Genomic DNA, 20,035 nt, shown 5'->3' with positions numbered 1-20,035 from the left:
TGCTTGCACTCGGCCGGGATGTCTTGGTGTGGAGCCCGGCGCCGAAGCCCAGCATGGTCCGTGCCCACCCGTCCCGGCTGTCTGGCAAAATTTCGGGTGCTCAGGAACGGAGGTTGACGACCTGCGACCTTTTCACGTTTTGCCCGCCATACATCGCATCCTCCGTATTACTCCCGACAGGACTCCCACCACCACATCACCAAGCTCGTTCCCCGACCTGACGCCAAAATGGTCCAAACCTACAAGCTCTTCGGCGCCAACGTCGGCTCGCACTACGTCAGTTTCCCAAATTGAAGCGCCCTTTCCGCTCCCCCGAGAAGCTCCGACCCGTCTCCTCCGGGATCCATTGAGGTGCAATGGCTGACGTTACGGGTGTTGCAGCTGGCGATGGGTGTCCTGGGCACATTGTTCGTGGGATCATACGCCGCCATGGGTGGCAGCAAGGCCAAGCCCGCCACACCCCCGATCAACGCTTCCAGCTCCGACGAGGCCGACTTCATCAAGTGCGCCCATATACCCCCGGGCATCCATATGGCTATTTCTCTGACATGATAATAGGAAATTCATGGACCAGGCGGAAGCGGATGAGAAGAAGTCGGCTCCTGCAAAGCATTAACCTGGCGTGGGGAGGGCCTTCTAGTCCGTGTACAGTGTAAAGCGGGAGTTCAATAGGAGCACAGCTTACCTACGGTGGATCAACATAAGCAGTCGAGAAAAATACTTAGATAGCTCACTGAATTGGCAGAGGATTGGCCTGGCCACGAAAAGTCACTTCCACATGTCGTAATTATTGTATTCTACTGAGCTAGGCACCTTTGCTCTTGGGGATTCCTTTCCAGATACCACGGTTTCAACCAACCAACATTATTGGGCTCCCGATTCACCGTCCCCTGAGCTTAATCGTCCGATATATGGCTCGGTTGCCTCCTAACCGTCGTGTACCAATCCAGTCTATATGCCATCGGCAAGATCGTGGTGCTGTGTTCGCGTTTAGGTTAGTAGTGCTCAACAGGGGTCGATGTGTAAGCGAAGGGGACTTACTTGTATATCAGCCTCCTCGGAGGTATTGTGAAATCGACGGTTGCATGATGCTCGATGCGAATATAGGATCAATGTCGTCACCTGAGACGAAGAAAACAAAGATGAAGAAAAGAAGGGAGTCGCTCGGTGATATGTTCGCCAACTGGCGCCTTGGAATCGAATATGGGTCCCCAGCCCCGGAGAAGAAAGCTTTGTGTGTTGAGAGGACAGTTAACTGGAACTTGATAAGCGAAAGACCGCCAGCCAGCGACCAAGACGTCACCACGTAGAGCGGAAGATGGGCCGCCACCGATCCAAGATGCCACCACGTAAATCGGAAGATGGGCCACCGCCGATCCAAGATACTACGCCAAAAAAACGCAGAAGATGGTTAACCAGCAACCAAGACGTCACCACGTAGAGCGGAAGATGGGCCGCCGCTGATCCAAGATGCTACCATGTAGAGCGGAAGATGTGCCCGTGTTGTCGAAGAGCGGAGGCGTTTGTTGACGTGTTGTGGTACGATTCATGCAGCGAAAGGCAGTATCGTCGACCCCGGGAGAGGACGTGTCAATGCTAAAAAGTGCACATCGATGGGGGCACTAACTAGAACCCGTCGAGAAAATACCTGGATTGCACATCTTCGTATGTTATGAACAACCTTTCGGCCTAGCTTTGTGCACAGAGACGTGACTGGGCGACAAAAGATAAATAAGCATGAAAGTTGGAACAGAGCAGAGGCAGGCTCACATGCTGGCGTGATGCTGCATTTCAGAGATTGACTAGAGGTCCATTGAGCGGGTTAGCGGTGATCTGTGGATAGATATCGTACTAACCAGCACCGTGATACTTAGTTTGGCGCGGTATTCCGGCGGAGACGAGACGTTGATAGAGCGGAAGATGGGCCCCCGGCTAGGCCGCCGTGCCGGTACCGGGGTTGTCAAAGAGGCTCAGCGAGCTCAGGATCTCCCTTCCGTCAGTTGGAAAACCGACGAAGGTGTCGCCGGCAGAACGCGCTTCAACAGCTTGAAGACGGTGGGAGTGAGCAGCTTAGCTGCCCGAGTGGCCATCGCGACCAGGCTGCAAAGTAAAGGTCTTAGTTAGTGGGGGCTACAATAGCGTCAACAGGAAAGAGACTGTGGGACAGGGGGGTAGTATAGTGCTCAAGGGCCAGGCTGAGGGAGCGGCACAACAAAAGCACACTTACACTGCCTTCAAGACACGTCCCACAGACAGTTTGATGCGGCCACTCCGCCACCAGTCTTTCGCGCCGTTGAAGACGCAGTCCGCAAAGGAATCGATCCCGGCCCGACCGAGCAAGAGGGCAACGGAAAAAATAGAGTCTAACATTATATAATAACTATAGACAAACGCTGGGGTGGGAACGGGGGGGCTGGTTTCGTCTGAATATGGGGAAGAGGAAAAGAGGACGAAAGGGAGCGAAGTCAAGAAATCATTATACACCATGAACAACACACTCGCCTTCCCTCTAAAACGTAACGGATCAAGGTGGGCATGCGTTGCATCCGGATCGCCAAAGTTGATGTGGTTTTTTCGCTGTTGTACCATGAGCAAACAATCAGTGGTAAGTGCGTGCTTAATTAAAAAGGCAGGCATTGCCGGATACGATAACTGCAAGGCAGAGCTGAGCCCAGGAGCGTTAGAGGTCGCGGAGCCTACCTAAGGTACAGGTAAGGTAGGTACCTATCTAGATATTTCCCTGGCTGCCTTGGCTAAAGTACGCAGCCAGCTTTTCTCTCTGCCGACGGATCCAGTACCAAAGGGAGAGCCAAATATAGGGATTTTCGCAGTTAGCCCAAACCCCCAGCGCACGACCTACCCCCCTTCCGTAAGTTTCCCCAAATACGATGCGACCTGCTCTCAGCCCTTGTAAACCTCGCTTGCGACGCGATGCAAATCTCGGTGCCCATAAGAGCTGCAGCGCCGGCGAGTGAAAGGACAGAGCAGCCGTCATCTGAAATTCCCTGTCTGTTATTCTAGTGCCAAGTTCCGTGTCAAGTTCATTGTCAACTTCATTATCACGCGCTTTGGCTGTATCGTCAAGCTCCATGGGGGTCGAAGATTCGGATTCGAATTCGTAATCTTCCTCCAGACTCCAAAATCTCGTTCCTGGAAGGCTTCCGTTTCCATTTGGTGGGGCGAAGCGTGGCGGTTCGGAGAGCAGACGATTTCGAGTGGCGACTTCCGATTCTTCCGTACATCGTCTAGGCTTTGACGAGAACGTAGCAATAAAAGCTGCGCACATCTGCATCGAAGGCAACGCGGTTGATATCGGTTGCAAGGGCATTTTCGGATGAGCTTCTGGGCTCGGATAGAGGTGTCGCTGTCCCAAGGGCCATGTTCAAGCTCAACCGTATCCCAATGCAACGCGTCCATGTTTAAGTGCAGACGGGTGCCGGATGAGCTAAGCACGAGATTTGTAGCAATGGTTGGAAGGAAGCTTGATAAAGGGATGAAAAAAAGGTCAAAGAGGAGATGGAAAAGAAGGTTGATGAAGAGATGGAGAAGAAGGTTGATCAGGAGATGGAGTTGGAGTGTAATGGGGAAATGGGCGGGTTTGAAGTTAAGCCCCGACATGGAGTTGCCTAATCGCCTTGTCGGCCTGTTGGTCCCTTGTCTCGTGACGTATATTACATAAACCATAGTTCTCAACGTTGGAGTCATAACACGAGAAACGCTGGCAGAATGCATCAGACGCATTGCACTTTTCCTATTGTGATGCAGTGACATCATATGCCACGTAAACTGCGAGTCATCTGTGCAAGCTGGAAATCGAAGCATCCCGGAGAACCTTGTCTATCAGTAAGGTAACTATGTTGTTCACTTTTACCTCACCAGCATGGAGATGCAGCGTCCCCTCAGCAAGTCCCCGCACACAGGGTATCTGCCGGCGTTTGTGCAGCGCATATCTCTAAATCTGTTGTGCATTTGTCTCGAAGAGGTTGTGGTCCAAGCAATCGTAACTGGGAGGCCGTATATCTAGCTAGGTACCTTAGGTAGGTATCTAAAGAGGTCTCTTGGTGCCTACACCAGAAGTTGAAATCGCGACCAAGTCATAGTCTATTGACAGCACGTGCGGAGGTCCCAGTTTTTCTCCTGTTTCACAACTCATGATTCTGATGCTGGCTGACGACATTGGCTTTCGATACAACGGTCTTTTCAAATCTACATGAGATGGCTGGGCATAATTCATCAATTTCCATGTCCACAACTATGAAACTTGATCAGTTGGTCATGACCAACGAGTGACCTTAGCGTTCCATTGTCCACATCGTGTTATCGGCGCGTTCGGTTCAGTCAAGCATGTGCTTTACCCTTTTCATACCGCCTTATTGCTATGATACTAGAGGTCTTAAACCGGCAAGCGAAAAGGCACAGGAGCCGTCAGCTGAAGTTCAACGTCCCTTGTAGAAAGCCATCTCGTGGTCCGTATCACGTTCCATATCAACGTCTAGGTATATGCATGTAGATACCAGTACTACCTAAGCTCCATCTTAACGCCCCTGTCAATGTCTGGGCATGTAAAGCTGAATACCAATATCCATCTTAACATCCCTATCAACGTCCATCCCAATGTCCGTTAGCAGACCCATCCTCGGACGAAGCGACGGCGGTCGAGTCATCGCCGATCGAGTCACCGTCGGCCGAGCCGGCATCCCAACCACTAGATCCCAGCCCAACCACACCAGACGAAGCAGGACCACGGCCACCAGAACCAGCCCAACCACCCCCATCACCAGAAACACCAGAGACAAAACCGCCACGGGCTCCCAAGCCGAGAGCACTAGCGCCAGCCACAGCAGCAGCAGAAGAAGAGACCGAAACAGGTCCAGCAACAGCCCCCGCAACATCACCACCCCGGCGGGGGACGAGACGCTCCAGCACACCCCCAAGCAGGCGCAAAGCAAAAGCGATGCGGGCGGCCGTCTGGCGGAGCCCGTCGTGGCCGGGGCCGGGCATAATGTCGGCGACAGCTTGCTCCATGTCGGCGACCTCCTGGACGATGTCGGCCATCAGGCGCCGCGCCCGGGTGGCTTCCGCTTGCCTGGTGGCGGACGTAGCGGAGGCGGGGTTGGCGGTTGGGGGCTGGCGGTGGAGGTGGTGTTCCTGTTGATGGGGGGGTTGTTAGTTGTTCGGGGAATTGTTGTTGGTTTGTGTTTGGGGCGAGGGGGGAGAGGGGAGATAGGTTGCAAGGAAGCGGTGGAGTGGCGGTTTTGCCATGGGGTTGGGCCTTCTTGGAAGGCCAGGGCGAGTAGGGGTAGGCTCGTTGGTATCTGGTAATCATCCACTTGGAGGAGCGAGTCTCAAACTTCCCAACTTCCAAGTAGGGGTGGGCTCGTTGGTATCTGGTCATCCGTTTGGGAGAAGCGAGTCTCAAACTTTCCAACTTGGAAGGTTTGAAGATACCAGCGCTTCCTTACCTCTTCGCGCGCCGGCTGGTTGTTGCGGCCGTTCATGATACCTCGCTCGATGTATGCTATTGGTTTGATTGTATTTGGACTTGAGGAGACTTTGGGTCTTGGTGATTGTTAAAAAAAAAAAAGCGAGTGGTTTGAGTGTGCTGGATGGTGCTTTAAGGTGGGAAAAGTCGGCGACGGGAAGAAGAAGGCGAAGAGGGAAAAGGAAGAGACGAAGTTCAGGTTTCGGGGGCCGGGCGGGCGCGGGGGGCTTGGTTTGGCTGCCTGGGGTCGTAGTTTGCGGTGGCGTTGGTATTGAAGGCTGGGCTGTGAAACGGTTCGTTGGAAGATCTAGGGAAATATTAAAAGAAGCTAAGTAAAGGGGAGAGTGAAACATACAAGAGCTCATTGCCGCTGGAGCCTGAAAGTTGAGGAGCTCTAGAAGCTGTCCTCTATATTGCGGAGGTACAGTCTGGATATACTCCAGATGCTGTGAACCAGCTAGGAGGGCCGGTCTGTGCCCTGCAGCAGAGCAACAGAGAAACGGAGTCATATTGGTCGTGGACATCAGACCATGAAGGTTACCTATTCTTTGGGCGACCATGTGTTGGCAGTCAAAAAGGAGTGTTGTAAGGGATTGGGATAAACACTACGAGACAGCTACGGGAAAGCAATCAGAATGTGATCTTGGGATGCGGGGACGGGAACGCTCACGAAAAATATGTTAGTTCACCCGTGTAACCACTAAAAACGACTCAAACATGGATACATGTTTCATGCACCTTGGGGCTATTAATTTGGTACTTCCGTGTTTACAACCAGTGCTGACTCAGGGAATATGGTTGAGGTGAAGCAAGAGAATTGAAACTTGGATTTGGTTGCTTCGGCGAGGTAGGAATCATGAAGTTGCAGTTTGTGTATTCGAAGACACACGGGATAAGAGCATGCGGCCAGAGCAATCACGAGCATGTCACTTTTCCGTGCGCTGGCTTTGGTGTTTCTCTCGACGAGGTGTCATGAAGTTCATTTCGCACTGAAAAGGATGAGAGCATGCCCCTAAATTGGTGGAACTGGGGGTTGGCGAGGAAACCTAGGTAGTTAGTCTATTGAGTTTGGCAGACAATGGCAAGCTAAAGCCTGAGCGGGTATGAGGTTAGGAGAACTTAGATGTTTCTTACTCCAGGCGATGAAACCATTTCTAACTTGTCACCAGGGAGAGGTTGCACATGAACCACATGTGACGAGGGTTAGTTATTGTACATTAACTAGATAACATCAAGTTCTAGTTGCTGCATCAAAAATATGGAGCTATTATATAAAACCTGGTCAGCGGTAACTAAGACTGACTTGAACGTGACTTACACCTATGAAAGGCCGGATGGAGTCAGATGAGAGTTGAAGAGTTCTGATAACAAGGATAGTAGTAGTTTTTAGTTTGGAAGATTTTTTAACTGATAATACAGGATAAGTATATTTACATATTGCTACATAATCCCCCCTGGTACAGAGGGAGTTGACCAAATTCAGGAGAACCAGGATATGTCTTTCAAAAGAGCAGAAGAGCCTAGATGGAGGTTGGCAAAGGCTCAGGGGAGGTTGTTTACATTAGGGTTAGGGTAACACACACATTCTCAAAGTCGTCGAGGGTAAGAAGGCCGCCCACATAGAAACTTCTCACAATCACGCCTGACTAGGTATGCATAAACAGAGTGTTTAAACAACGCAAATGGCTTTTCAGTTCGATTCGTGGTTGGGTGTTAACTGTAAACAATCGCGTCGGGATCATCACGTGGGCAACTTCCAGGTGCTGAGTGGATTATTTGGGGTAACTTTCCACCTTCCCCAACCCCCACACTTCACACAGGAAGGGCATCGGAACGTGGGCAGTGGGGCTCCGATTTCGGCAACAACTCTCGGGCTGCACTTATCCGCGCGCTTCAACACGCGAAGTCGCGCAAAGTTGAGTGAGGTGCCGTCTTTCTGAGCTGATGCTGGAGCTTGATTTATCAGCGGCTAACAACCCGGAGGATCAATCCCTCATTAGGTACCCAATAGTGGGAAGCATAATGGAAACGCGAACTCATGTTCGATGACCACCTCCTCCTTGCCCAGAGCCTTCCCTTCCTCGACTAGCCGCTCTGTTCTACTTTCTCCATTCTCTGAGTTTCTCGTCGCCGGGCTTGGCACCGTTATCTCGGCGGAGCTGTCTTCCACGACCGCCGCTCCTACCCGGCAGCTATAAATACAGCACCGTCCCGGTCCCCGCTTTACAGACTACTGAAGGTTAAAGCGTTCAAAAGTCAACAAAATGAAAGATAGCGGAGTGGGTGGCTTAGAAGCTCCCAGAGCACCTCCCCAGCTCCAATTCGATGCAGTCAAACCGTCACAGTTGGCGGCAGCAGCAGCATCAGCCGCAGCACCCCGGGCTCTTCCGTCACCGGTAATCGGTACGGAGGTCAAGACCGGCAGTGACACCAACACCACCACAAAATGGAACACCAAAAACCTGGGCCTTCGGCTCGGTGTTGACTTTCTCGGCGCCGCCTCGGCCGCCGCGCTCGTGGCCCCAATAATATCCATCATCGACCGGTAAGCAAGAGCCAGCCCACGACCGAACCCACCCTCCCACTTACACCCATCACATCCATCTAACCTTCCCTCCCCAGCTCCATAATGGAAAACGCCTCCGGCCGCCGCCCGCTCATCGACTCCCTCAAAGCCTCCTTCCACACCCTCCTCCGCACCCCCCACCGCATCATCCTCTCCAAGCCCTTCGCCCTCATCTTCACCCTCTACGGCGGCACCTACCTCACCGCCAACACCCTCGACACCGCCACCTCCACAGTCCACTCCCTCCCCGCCACCCACGTCACCTCGGGCACCTCCAAATTCGCCGCCTCCTCCGCCGCCAACATCGGCCTCTGCATCTACAAGGACCAAGTCTTCGTCCGCCTATTCGGCCCCCCCGGCCTCCCCCCGCGCCCCGTCACCCTCCCCAGCTACTTCCTCTTCGCCGCGCGCGACTGCCTGACCATCTTCGCGTCGTTCAACGTGCCGCCGCTGCTGGGGCCGGCGCTGTCGCGCCGGGTGGGGGACGAGGTGCAGCGCTACGTGTCGGGCCAGACGATGGCGCAGTTTGCGGCGCCGGCGGTGGTGCAGCTCGCGAGCACGCCGGTGCATTTGTGGGGGCTGGATATTTATAATAGGCCCGGGGTGGGGGGGTGGCGGGAGAGGTGGGCGGTGGTGAGGAAGAATTGGGCGGTGAGCACGGCGGCGCGGGTTTGTAGGATCGTGCCGGCTTTTGGGGTGGGGGGGGTGGTGAATTATAAGGTGAGGAGGGGGTTGATGGAGAGGTTGGTGTGATGGGGCATCGTGGGCGTCGTGGGCGTGGGTTTTGTTGTTGCTTTTGTGTTGTCTGTTTGTTTCTCTCGGTCATGGCTTTTCGTGGAGCAGGCGTCCAGGGTTACTGCAGAATGTTAGGAGTCGGATCGGCGTTGGACGGATATTAGATGATGGCTGCTCATAGACCATGTAGAAAGAGGGCGGGGGTAATGGAACGGAAAATGGGTTTCGGGATCAATCCAACTCTTCTCAAGACGCTCAGATTGATTATAAAGGCGTGGATACCGCCTCCTCCTACTCCTACTTGCCGCTCAGTTATCGCGAGGCTCAAAGGAACCCTGCGTTAACCAGCGCCCTGGTCAGTGTTTCCCGCTCTAGCGTCGCCGCGTCCTTGTACCCCTTGCCCTCGCCGGTATCGATAAAGTTCTCCCAGAACTTCAGCCCTTCGATACCTTCCTCGCGGCACAGCACACCCCTCTCCTCGGCCATCTCCAACTCCTCCTCCGCAACACCAATACTCCACCCAAACCTCTCGGCCACATCCCTCGCCGTAACCCCGCGGCCAAACATGTGCCAGTCCCACGGCACTTCCCGCTCGGGCGGAAACTCGTGCAAATCCTTCAGCCACCCAAGCAAGGCCTTGATAGTCGTCTCATCCGTCCATTCCCGACCCTGCACCACCTTCACGCCCGACTTGAACGTCCGCAGCCGCACCGGCAGGCCCAGCGTCTCCCACAGCGCGGCGGCCTTCTCAAAGTCCGCCGGGCTGACCAACTCAACGCCCCCCCGAGCGCGGTTAAACACAGCCCACAGGTCGACGAGCGAGACGATGCCGCCGGCGCGCTTGAGCACGCCGCGGCGGTCGTCGGTCAGGAACTCGGCCAGGGTGCGGGCGAGCTCGGAGAGGTAGAGGGAGTCGCTGCCGCCGGCGCCGCTGCTGCTGCCGACGATGTCCTTGGTGGTGATCAGCCCCAGCTGGCTGACCGAGTCGGCGAGCAGCGCGTTCTCGCTCGCGCTCGCGCTCGACGCGCCCCCCGACGCGCCCTTGACCTGCCGCGCGAAGGTGTCGGCGAGCGCGACGATCTCCTTGGCCGACGCCATCAGCGCCTCGAGGTCCTCGAAGGCCGTGCCGATGACGAGCTCGTTGTTCTTGCGCATCGCTTGGCTGTGGTGTTCGAGGCCGGCGATGCCGGCTATTTTCGGGCGGAACTGGGATGAGGAGCTGGTCGTTCCGTCGGGATTGGGGCCGTTGACGTCTTCGCCGGGTCGGGAGGCTTTGGGGATTGGAGGTGCACCTTGGAGGAGCCATTTACGCTGCGTCATGGAACCTTTGAGGCGCTCATAGAATATCTTCTCGCCCCCGCCACGGAAGGAGATTTTGACGCTTTCCGAACTTTCGAGACCAGGTGGGACGGCGCTTAAGGCGTTAAGGACCGGACCGGGGGATTCCGTGTGTATTCGGGTTTGTGGCGCGAGCTCGGCGGCGACGTCATGGGAGATTAGTGGCCCTCCACACATCTCACAGGACAGAAGGGAGGGATGGTTGAGGAAAGTACACCGCGGGCACTGGAAGGATGCGTCTGGATCCGAACTTCGAGGGGAAGAGTCGCGGGCACGATCCAGCCCAGACGAGAACTCGGTGACCGGCCGCGGCCGGACCGGGAGTGGGGTCTGCACTGCTGGACTGCTGGGCTGTCGGCTGGTAGCGTTGGATATCGCAGCTTTAAGAACATGGGTCAAGGTGGGCTTGATACCACAGGCGAGACATGGGGGGAGCGGGGTGTGGACGCTGGCAGTCGTGGGGTCAAAGTTGGAGGGCACTGGGTTCGAGAAACTACAAATCGTGCAAACCCATGTGGCGCTGCTGGCCGGAGTTGGTTCCACGGGCGATCCTCGACGTGGGCCATCTTGGTGTTGAGCGGGCGACGATGTATTGCTCCGTGAGGGGGCAGCGGCGATGCCAGGTGACCTGGCCTGCAAGGAAGAGCGCTTCGTCGCCTTCGGGATAAGTGTAACTTTGGCTGACGACTTGAGGAACCCGCCCTGAAGAAAACGAACATTAGTAATTGAACCAAGGAGGGTAGGTTGGTGATATTCACATAGAACTCAAAACGCTCGACGCTCTTGAGATCCAAGGCGACCGAGTGCTTCCTCGGCTCGGTCTTATCCACATAGCAGATCCGATGCGAGGTCAGATAAACCTGGCCATTCTGATGGTCGGGGAGCTTGTATTTCCTGTCGCGAGGGCCTATTAGTCCCTAGTTCCTCGCTGAAGGAAGCGTAGATGACCTAGATGCGATGCCTAGAACTCACCCCTCATACAGCCCCACATTGTCTTGCACGAAGAGGAGGTCTTCATCAGGTAGGTACGCGGGCCGCAAAGCGGTGGTCAAGTCGATGTGCTTTAAGAACATCCGTCATAGTCGGGGGCAGGTTGTCCCGATGTGGTTGGAAAGTTGACGGAGAGTGAAGGGTTCATCGGCCCATTCCAAACATCGACAAGTAAAGGGAGGCTACCTTATGTATCAATCACGCACGCTATCAATGCCCAGCCATTGACGTCAACCCTGGTGGGGCATATATGGCATTATTGCATACGTGGCAGTGTGAATAATTAGTTACAAACTGAAATTCACATACTGCGTATACGCGAGTCTCGGTGGCGCAGAACCCCCGCACGGACCAGAACCAGCCCCAGGCCACACTTCCATTTTAACGACGCTTTGATGCCCTTTGTGCCTCTTGATCTCGACAACCTCACCGCTCGCGACGACATCGACTCGCGCATCTCGAAAAGATCCGCAGTGTTTTTTTTTTCAAGGCTCTTGGTGAATAAGCCACAATATATACTCCAATATTCGCCCACTTTTGTGTCTCGCGACTCCCTGATTCTTTCCAGTACAGCACAGCCCATGAACACCAGCAACATGATGCCGACGTGGCCAACCCCCCCTGCCCCAGGCACCCAGCCATCGACCAGCTACACAGCTTCATACTCTGGTAAGTTTGGAGACGCGTCAAACGCGTGGTTGCATTCCGAGCTATCCTGTCTCGCGAGTTTTGAAATCCGAGGAAGACCGCCGCTGACTTCTTCTTTCAACAGCTCCTGCCTTCACCCCAGTTCAGGTCCGCCAGTCATTCGGCCAGTCCTACTCCACCCCGCAACCTCCCTATTCCGTCGCGCATACTTACGGCCCTTCCCATCCTCCCGCGCCGAGCGCAGCTAATATTGCAACGAATGTGAACCCTGCGCCGCCTGCCGCCCAGGAGCAGGCCAAGACAAAAATCGACTGGCCGGACTCGGTCCGCCGATATGTCCAGCGTGCCTTCATCCCTGCAAACCTAGATTCAAGCGTAACAAGGGCGGACATGGAGGCCAAGCTGAAGGAGACGATAACCCAGGCCAACGAGAAGAACATCATGTACTCCCTCGACTGGGACACAATGCCTCTCCCACAGCAAATGATCCGGGAGGAGCGCGCGCGAGCGTCGCTCCCACTCCACTCCAAATCGCAGGCTCAAGGCCCGACCCAGGCCCCTGGCACCAAAAAGAGGAAGTCTTGGGACTTGACCGACGCGGCAGCCGTCCATTCAGCCTCTGCGACTCCGCCTTGGCGGGCCGGGGCCGGGGCCGGTCGCCTTGAGGACCGCGTCACATTTTCACCCGACAGGCGCCAGGGCGACGAGCTCCCTAAGCATACCAGTAAGTTCAATCGGGCGGACAAACGCCAGAAGCGCCACGAGGGAGAGTACACGACGTACCGTGAGGATACGCCACCCCCGGGTGACGGTCCTGTCGTTGGCACTTGCCAAGATCTAGAGAAGCGTTACCTTCGTTTGACTGCCGCCCCCAAACCGTCGCAAGTTCGCCCCCCACACATCCTGCGTCAGACGCTGGAGCTGCTGAAGAAGAGGTGGAAGAAGGATCAGAACTACTCGTACATCTGCGATCAGTTCAAATCCATGAGGCAGGATCTCACGGTCCAGCGCATCCGCGATGATTTCACGGTTGAGGTCTACGAAATCCATGCCCGGATTGCCTTGGAGAAGGGGGATCTCGGTGAGTATAACCAGTGCCAGAGCCAGCTCAAGGGCTTGTATAGGTTGGGTTTGAAGGGCAAGACGAACGAGTTCAAGGCCTATCGAATCTTGTATTACATCCACACAGCAAACCGCACGGAGCTAAATAACGCTCTGGCAGATCTAACCGCAGCAGAGAAAAAGGACAAGGCCATCAAACACGCCCTCGATGTGCGTTCTGCCCTCGCCTTGGGCAACTACCACCGCTTCTTCCAATTATACAATGAGACCCCCAACATGGGTGCCTATCTCATGGACATGTTCGTCGGCCGGGAGCGCCTCGCTGCTCTGTGCAATATCTGCAAAGGGTGAGTTTTATTTGTCACTCCCAAAGCAGATCCGCCGCTAACCTTCCACTAGTTACAAAATGGACGTGCCTTTACGCTTCGTGACCGAAGAACTCTACTTTGAGTCTGACGTCGAAGCAGCGCAGTTCATTCTCGACCACGAGGGCCAAGATCTCCTCGAAGACCGCAGCGGTACGATTCTCTTCCTGACCGGGAAGGCCGGTTCGCGGTTTGAAGGAGCGCGCGCCAAAGCATTCTCCCGCGTCGACATCAAGGGGCAAATCTGACTTGATACCCCTACTTTTTTGATCTCTTGCCACCTTGCCATTGGTGTTTTTCGTTACCACGCCGTGGCATCCACCCGCCCTACCCCCCGTTTCCTCCTTTTCCTGCACGTAATCTTTTTTTTCCCGCCCAGTGGGATATTCAGCAGCAGCATCGTCCCAGTTCATTAGGCTGCTGTTTAGGCGGTTGGCTCCTGCCAACGCCTGCCGACTACTCCTGAGGAGCTCGAGCCCTCACGACACGATCACCAGTTTTTTTTTCTTCGGCGTCGAAAAGTGACTTGCCTGCGGTTACTGCAGCCTGGCTGCTGCGTGTCATTCACGCGCCCAGGAGCAAATCGTTTTGGCTTGCTATCGCACCGGAAAACGAAATCGAGATCGGCAACCAACTGCGCTGCTGTGGCGAGCTAACCCGTGGACGAAGCTGATGATGGCAAAAGCGAGACCTGGCTGTAAGTCATGGTCACCAAGTGCCGAGCAGCTCTTTCACCCTTTGTGGCCGCCCATCAAAGCGGCACGCTCCCGAGGGCGGGCGATCGGGTCGAGGAGTCAAAACTTGATACCATCACCACCTTGGTCGAGCCTTTGCGGTTACCATACCTCTACTTCGACGTTGTTTTTGCGCTACAGAGTTCCCCTGCCATCCATACCCACGGCAGAGAAGGAGCAATTGGATGGGTCGGTCCGGTACAGTGGTTCATATGGTTTCTGGGAAAGGGGTTAGAGCTGCTTCGCCCTGGAGTTTGGAGTTGGGGAATGGCCATCATCGGCCGTATGTATTTAGCATTTAGTGCATCTGTCGGCCTTACGGGGGCTTTCAACAAATATCGTAGATTCCGTACTTACTTCGACTCAACGCTGACCCGTCTCACTCATTGATAGTCTGGGTCTCGAACGTTTGTCCTGCGTTGGTCACATACCTTCCCATTTCTTCAGGCTTGGGTATAAACCAGAACGAAGTGAGAACCTCAAAAGTGATTCAGAGCAAGGGTCGACAAAAAGCCGAAAGGCTCTCGTGTCGGTACCCCCAGACTGGGCCCAGGCCGTCTGAATTGTCACATTTCTACGTAAACGAGGCAACTCCGCGGAGTACGATAACCTTGTGGCACGTGGAAACGTGGGAACCATGGGAGCGAAAGGAAGGTTCATCCAAGAAGTCGCGTCGTGTGGGTGAAGCAAGCGTTGAGACAGCTTCATCAACCCCGCTACCTTACCTTCGTTTTCCTTTTCCGCCTTTCTCCGACCATCTTTCGTAACTGCTATCTGCGTTGGGTTTGGGGGGTGTAAAAAAGCATCAACGGTTTATCATTTTCTATTCGTACTTTTTTCTTGGTAAGTTCGTAACCGTGAGGCCCAAGGACACTGCGCCGCCGGCCGGGATTGTTTCAGCCCGCGGTTTCATCTTTCATGGGTTGCGCTGATCGGAGGGCGGGGTGTGCATAGCCAGCCAGCCCGTTGGCATGTTCGAACCAGAAAAAGGGAAAGCATGAATTTGCGGATTTGGAATTTGGGGATTTGGAATTTGACAGCTTGGTTGTTGGTTCTGCTCTAAGGATATTTGGGCGGTTCTGGCTCGGCGGTATCGCGGCTTTTGGGTGACATATGATGGAAGATGCCTGAATGCTGGCTGTGTAAGTGAGATGTGGCAGGGCTCGTTCTCGGGGTTCTGTGGAACTCCTCAGTGTAGAAGGGATCGGAGGGCCCATCAAGGACGACGTCATCGCGGGGCCAGCACCGAGGTGGGAAGTGCTATAGCCGGTTACTGAACTTGGATTTGGAACATCGCCAACATAAAAAGAAAGGCAGTTCTCTGGCAGAAAACATTCAGCAAGGTTCTCGACCATAGCCCTGCTCTGATATACCAGAAACGCCTGGGATCACCTACCTATGGATTGCGAGGGCGGGGTTGCGGATTGCGGGGTCAAATCCTTAGTGGCTTCAGCGACAGACACCACTAAAGGAATGGAAGCCACCACATAATACTGAAACCGACTGTCTTGAACGTCCTAAGTATAACAAACCGCAGGAGTAACGTTCAAAAAAGCGTAATGATGTGGGAAAACCTCCGGTGGTGAATATCGCGCAAAGCGCATACAAGGCAATGCTCCGAATGACTTGCACGCGACACCATGGGGCGTACCCAACCACCACACCAGGTCTCCCGCGTGGGAGTGACGGGCTTGCATACACTCACTCCCTGTACATAGAAGAGAGGAAGACATGGCTTGCCCGGTGACACAGCTCGGGACAGCGAGCTTGGCATTTCCCAAGTCCCTTTGTTCATGCAGATGCCGTGTTCTCGAACGTGATGATCTACGGGGCCGAGGGTGGCCCGCAGCTGCAAGATCCAGGGGGTGTGTCTCAAGGAACAACAAGAATTGAGTTATGTACTTAGCGTAGATGCATCTCTTCGGATCAAGGGCAGACTAAACCCGGTGGAAAACGGGGAACGAGCTTAATTGGAAGAAAGGCGGCCTCTTTTTCCATTTATCGTTATAACAGCTGGAATCCGTCCAACTCGTCCTTCCGGAAAGTTCCATGTCAGAGAGAGGCAAAAAACACAGCGGCCGAAATCGCCCCCCTGTTGTCCCACACCACAGGTTCCTTCTGTGGCTTTTAGGAAGGATGATCAATGCAGGGGCTGCTTATCGATAAGTTGCGATGCCGCTCCTGTTCAAGGATTGGCCTCCTTCACTTCGAGAGACGCAGCTGCGGATATTGCATTTTAATGAAATGTCGTGACCCGTATGCACCACCTCAAAATATCAGGTAAGGAGGGACGACGGTGGTGCGGTGATTCTGCCACTCAATAGTCTGGCGGTTATCACGATGGGATGGTTGGAACAATACCCTGGTCCCTTTCGTGGCGTATTGATTTGGTTGGTGCCCTCGTGAGTCGAGACAACATGGAGCACATCGAGTCAGCGCTTGCAAGACCAACCAGAGGTTAAGCTTGGTAGCAAATGCGCAACTACTCAAGTCACTATTACTTGACATTTTGGTATGTCACTAAATAAAAAAACAATTTGGCCATCACCTCCCGCTAACTACCGCAAGCCTCGTGAAGAGTACATTAGACATCTACCCTCCCCGGGTGCCCTGCAAGCTTCTAGTTGTGCCTTAACATCATCAACTCCAGCCCAAAGATTCCCAGCGCTCAACTGCCCATCAAGTATTGTCCCATCCATTCATTCCATTCATCGCCTCCGCCCAAACCACGACCCCAACGCTCAACAGCCCATCAAATCTTGTCCCATCCATTCGTTCGTCCATTCATCGTCTCCACCCAAACCACAGTCCCAACGCAGCTAGAAAGCAAATCGGTTGCCCGATGAAACAGCAAAGACCAGAAAAAAAAAACACCAAAACAAAGGCGGGTATACTTTGATGGAAAACACGACAAACAAAGGGGGAGCCTACAGAAAGGGGAGCAGAAGAAGCGAAAAATCCAGTACCCCAACCCCTCAAACACAGAATAAAAGAAGATACCCTCCCGTTCCACCCCAGTGAACCATCTCCCAGTGAAGACAACCCTATCACCGCCACAGAGCTCCTCACTCTTCACTCGACATACAATAACAACTTCTCATTCCTCTGCAGCGCCAAATCCAAGTCGTTGTTGCTCATTAGTGGCGGCTTGTCTCCCGTGGCCTCGTCCTTGTAACTGAGCTGGGGTTCCTCGCCGATGGGGATCTTCAAGCGGTCGATGATGCGGTCGTAAAGGGCCTCAAACTGCACATCGGCGGGTACTTTGATGGCGATGATGTCGCCGTTATAGCTGAGCTTGACTTTCATGGAGGACCCGGCGGCCTGCATGCCGGGCGAGAGGGAGGTTTGGGAGGGTTGCGAAAGGGAAGAGACTTGCCGCGCCATGGCGGGCTGTTGCTGTTGCGGTTGCTGTTGTTGCTGCCGCGGTTGGTGGCTGGCGAGACCGCCGTAGCCGCCACCAAGATTCTGCTGGGATGATTGGCGAGAGCCGCCGTCGGCGGGGGAGTCGGCCGATGAGGGTCGTGAGCCGGCCGATAGGCGGTACTCTTCCTCGAGTGCGCTCGGGTCAATTTCGTAGTCCCCTTCTCTCGGGGCAAAGAACTGTTTTACTAGGTTGCATTTAGCAATGTATGGTGGTTGAGCCAGGAGGCTCTTAACGTAGGAATCGAGGTTATGTCGGCGCCCTTCGGTGATCGCATCCGTAACGTAGTTGACAGGGCCGGGCATATAGGGCAGCGTCCGCTGCTTCTTGCCGGTGGTTCCGGCCTCGACAGGGAATTCGGTGAGGAGAGCGATCTGGAAATCGTAAAAGTCTTCGTAGTATCGCGCCAGCTCCCAAGTGTGGCCATCTTCGAGCTCAGCTTCAATAACAAACCAATACTTGTCCTCCGCAAAGCAGTACCGAGGGATTCGAGCCGAGACGGGGGCAAACATCTGCGAGTTAGGTGCCGACGAGGGCTGGCTTTGTTGGACTGAGTTTTGCTGCACATTGTATGCCGTCTGTGGCTGCTGTGGCTGCTGTTGGGCAAGGTGCTGGGCTTGTTGCTGCTATCGCGTTTGTCAGATAGGCCATAGTAGTAAGTAACCAGCGATGTCGTCACTGTCACTGACCATGGTGGAGGCCGGGCCTTGGCTAACCCGGCCGCTGGGTTGCTGCTGCTGAATGCTCATGCGCTCCATTCCCTGTTCCATCGACTGTGGTTGTGCGCCAGTCTCAAATTTCCCGAGTGTGATGCTCGAGTTCTTATAATCTGCGGCCATCTTCTTCCACTCTTCGACCTTCGGAATACCGGCCTTCCGCACGGCTTCATGGGGGTTCAGGACCGGTGTGTTGGATGCCATGTCCCGAATCTCGATGAACGAAACAGGAATCAGGCCTGGACCGCCGAGCCTCCCGATGGGCTTGGCCACAAACCACTCGGGATTTGACTGCGCGATCACGATGATGGCCTCGCCCGCTTTCGCATCCAGTTCATCGCCCCTCTCAGCATGGAAGTCGTAGATCACCACGCCGTAGACCATAGCTCCGGACTTGCCCCCCGACTTCGAGTTTCGCTGGCTGCTGGAAGAGGCCATTGTCACTGTTGATCCGTCGCCGTATCCAGAATCGTGGTCGGGATGCTTGACAGAATGTGCACTGTCTGGTTGGGACTGGCCACTGTCGCGCTCGTTGCGTCCAAGCGACTGGAAAAAGCTCACAGGCACTAGACCAGGGGGGTCGGGTAGCGCGGGGTTGCAGGCCTCGTACCAGTCTGGGTCGTTTTCACGCCCGATGACATGAAAGAAGTCGCCACGCGAAAAGCTCAGTTCTTCGGTGCTCTGCGCGGTATAATCTTGAAGCGCTCGAATGACCTGTCCCACGCCCCAAGCGTCAGTCAGTGATTTGCCGACGGGCACCGGCAAAAGGCGACCCATAACCCATAGCGACCCATAGCACGGCCGTTGGGCATCAAGCGATAACCGAAGTGACGCACCTTTTTGGGAGGAACGATTGCGACGGCGGTTTTCTGTGGAATGCTGATGTGTGGCTTGTTCTTCTCTTCACTCTTCATAGACCTTCTCCCTATCCGTAAAGCCTTGAAAGCGGACATGGTGATTAGCTAGTGAACGAGGAGTTGGGTCTCAATCTACCCTCGCTGGTGGTAAATGCGACTGGTGCTGCTGATAGCAGAAATGGGTGTGGGTGCAAGAATGCGCAGCTGTTTGTGTTGTGCAGCGCGAGTGTTGCGCAGAAAAGGTATCACTGATGGGTTGGTTGGACAAGCCTGGGCTGCGCATGCAGCCGACAGCTGGCTTTTGTATCCTAGCGTCGGATGAAAGTCTAAGTAAAGTCGAAATAACATACCTTCATGGTGTTAGATATTCGCGCGGCACAAGTTGGGTCAGATATAAGACTTGAGATAGAAGTGCGCAAAGGATCAAGTGGTGGTGTAAGTTTGCAGTTGGTCCCAGGTTGTGCGGGCTTGCTGACGCTCTAAAGAATGCGTGACTCGGACGGAACGTGGTGGAAATCAGCGGGAACGCTGGTACTTGCGCTGGAGGGGCCTCGAGAGGGGCTTGTGCACGGAGCATGGGCAGGGTTGGCAGCAAGGTCACGGGGGTGTGCCTAGTAACCACCCTTTAGGTGAATAGCATCCAGTCGTTTTAATTCTTTTACATATTTCTTCCGGACTGCATTTCTTTTCCTCGATACATATCTTCTTTATTTTTATTTAATGTCTTTTTATTACATTCTCTTTATTATCTAATACAATGATGTAACCAATCCTAATAAAGTAGCATAAAATTTCTATATTGCTTAAACTCCAGGAATAGTCATCCATTTACGTTGTAAAAATATTTTTCAAGATTATAACATTACACGACAGCTATGTTCTAGTTGTATACAAACACAGTGCAAAACCAGCTGGCAGATTATCTCACCCTGTTTTCTCCTTAACGGGGAATGGATCCAAGTTCAGTCCCTAGGGGGGTTTACCTCGCTGGCCTCAGCTCCCAGACGGCTTCATCACAGAGAAAAGGCCAAGCGGATATCTGGAAAAAGTATATTGTGGTGATGTACCACGCATTCTGGACAGAGCTCAACAGGCAACATGGTGCCAGCCGTGGAATGTGA

General features: G+C 54.1%; 8 protein-coding genes across 8 annotated transcripts; 3 read left to right on the top strand and 5 right to left on the bottom strand.

Moving 5' to 3' along the window:
• Positions 1 to 228: 228 nt before the first annotated feature.
• Positions 229 to 552, top strand: F5144DRAFT_488728 (uncharacterized protein; the record flags this gene model as incomplete). Its single annotated transcript, XM_066785679.1, has 2 exons — positions 229 to 276; positions 382 to 552. 2 exons carry the CDS (start codon positions 229 to 231, stop codon positions 550 to 552), a joined length of 219 nt encoding a protein of 72 aa, XP_066643487.1.
• A 1,034-nt stretch (positions 553 to 1,586) lies between these two features.
• Positions 1,587 to 2,401, bottom strand: F5144DRAFT_249429 (uncharacterized protein). Its single transcript, XM_066783432.1, has 3 exons — positions 2,228 to 2,401; positions 1,771 to 2,100; positions 1,587 to 1,713 (listed from the first exon to the last, which is right to left on the bottom strand). The coding sequence occupies exons 1-2, from the start codon at positions 2,368 to 2,370 to the stop codon at positions 1,980 to 1,982; spliced, it is 264 nt and encodes an 87-aa protein (XP_066643486.1). The 5' UTR covers positions 2,371 to 2,401; the 3' UTR covers positions 1,587 to 1,713; positions 1,771 to 1,979.
• A 193-nt stretch (positions 2,402 to 2,594) lies between these two features.
• On the bottom strand, positions 2,595 to 3,422 carry F5144DRAFT_249444 (uncharacterized protein). The gene is made up of 2 exons (XM_066783433.1): positions 2,725 to 3,422; positions 2,595 to 2,665 (listed from the first exon to the last, which is right to left on the bottom strand). The coding sequence occupies exon 1, from the start codon at positions 3,326 to 3,328 to the stop codon at positions 2,729 to 2,731; it is 600 nt and encodes a 199-aa protein (XP_066643485.1). The 5' UTR covers positions 3,329 to 3,422; the 3' UTR covers positions 2,595 to 2,665; positions 2,725 to 2,728.
• A 1,177-nt stretch (positions 3,423 to 4,599) lies between these two features.
• On the bottom strand, positions 4,600 to 5,498 carry F5144DRAFT_650178 (uncharacterized protein; the record flags this gene model as incomplete). The annotated part of the gene is made up of 2 exons (XM_066792992.1): positions 4,600 to 5,148; positions 5,463 to 5,498. The coding sequence occupies 2 exons, from the start codon at positions 5,496 to 5,498 to the stop codon at positions 4,600 to 4,602; spliced, it is 585 nt and encodes a 194-aa protein (XP_066643484.1).
• A 2,116-nt stretch (positions 5,499 to 7,614) lies between these two features.
• On the top strand, positions 7,615 to 8,954 carry F5144DRAFT_249259 (uncharacterized protein). Its single transcript, XM_066783431.1, has 2 exons — positions 7,615 to 8,027; positions 8,105 to 8,954. The coding sequence occupies exons 1-2, from the start codon at positions 7,747 to 7,749 to the stop codon at positions 8,799 to 8,801; spliced, it is 978 nt and encodes a 325-aa protein (XP_066643483.1). The 5' UTR covers positions 7,615 to 7,746; the 3' UTR covers positions 8,802 to 8,954.
• Positions 8,955 to 9,107: 153 nt separating this feature from the next.
• F5144DRAFT_593128 (EAP30/Vps36 family-domain-containing protein) lies at positions 9,108 to 11,194 on the bottom strand (the record flags this gene model as incomplete). The annotated part of the gene is made up of 3 exons (XM_066790424.1): positions 9,108 to 10,823; positions 10,880 to 11,015; positions 11,094 to 11,194. The coding sequence occupies 3 exons, from the start codon at positions 11,192 to 11,194 to the stop codon at positions 9,108 to 9,110; spliced, it is 1,953 nt and encodes a 650-aa protein (XP_066643482.1).
• A 513-nt stretch (positions 11,195 to 11,707) lies between these two features.
• F5144DRAFT_593127 (SAC3/GANP/Nin1/mts3/eIF-3 p25 family-domain-containing protein) lies at positions 11,708 to 13,434 on the top strand (the record flags this gene model as incomplete). Its single annotated transcript, XM_066790423.1, has 3 exons — positions 11,708 to 11,780; positions 11,884 to 13,168; positions 13,221 to 13,434. 3 exons carry the CDS (start codon positions 11,708 to 11,710, stop codon positions 13,432 to 13,434), a joined length of 1,572 nt encoding a protein of 523 aa, XP_066643481.1.
• Positions 13,435 to 16,992: 3,558 nt separating this feature from the next.
• F5144DRAFT_491518 (uncharacterized protein) lies at positions 16,993 to 19,010 on the bottom strand (the record flags this gene model as incomplete). Its single annotated transcript, XM_066785867.1, has 3 exons — positions 16,993 to 17,957; positions 18,006 to 18,771; positions 18,894 to 19,010. The coding sequence occupies 3 exons, from the start codon at positions 19,008 to 19,010 to the stop codon at positions 16,993 to 16,995; spliced, it is 1,848 nt and encodes a 615-aa protein (XP_066643480.1).
• Positions 19,011 to 20,035: the final 1,025 nt, after the last annotated feature.

This window comes from Chaetomium tenue, assembly GCF_020726465.1.
Source record: "Chaetomium tenue strain MPI-SDFR-AT-0079 chromosome Unknown F5144scaffold_4, whole genome shotgun sequence".
Taxonomy (NCBI): Eukaryota; Fungi; Ascomycota; class Sordariomycetes; order Sordariales; family Chaetomiaceae; genus Chaetomium; species Chaetomium tenue.
This window is presented reverse-complemented; position numbering and strand designations above follow the sequence as displayed.

Excerpts from the sequence above, each read along its gene's own strand:
- F5144DRAFT_249259 (XM_066783431.1), top strand. The coding sequence starts at position 7,747 with ATGAAAGATAGCGGAGTGGGTGGCTTAGAAGCTCCCAGAGCACCTCCC. Across the intron at positions 8,028-8,104 it reads ATAATATCCATCATCGACCG|CTCCATAATGGAAAACGCCT; the intron begins GTAAGCAAGAGC and ends TTCCCTCCCCAG.
- F5144DRAFT_249429 (XM_066783432.1), bottom strand. The coding sequence starts at position 2,370 with ATGTTAGACTCTATTTTTTCCGTTGCCCTCTTGCTCGGTCGGGCCGGG. Across the intron at positions 2,101-2,227 it reads GGACGTGTCTTGAAGGCAGT|CCTGGTCGCGATGGCCACTC; the intron begins GTAAGTGTGCTT and ends TTTACTTTGCAG.
- F5144DRAFT_249444 (XM_066783433.1), bottom strand. The coding sequence starts at position 3,328 with ATGCCCTTGCAACCGATATCAACCGCGTTGCCTTCGATGCAGATGTGC.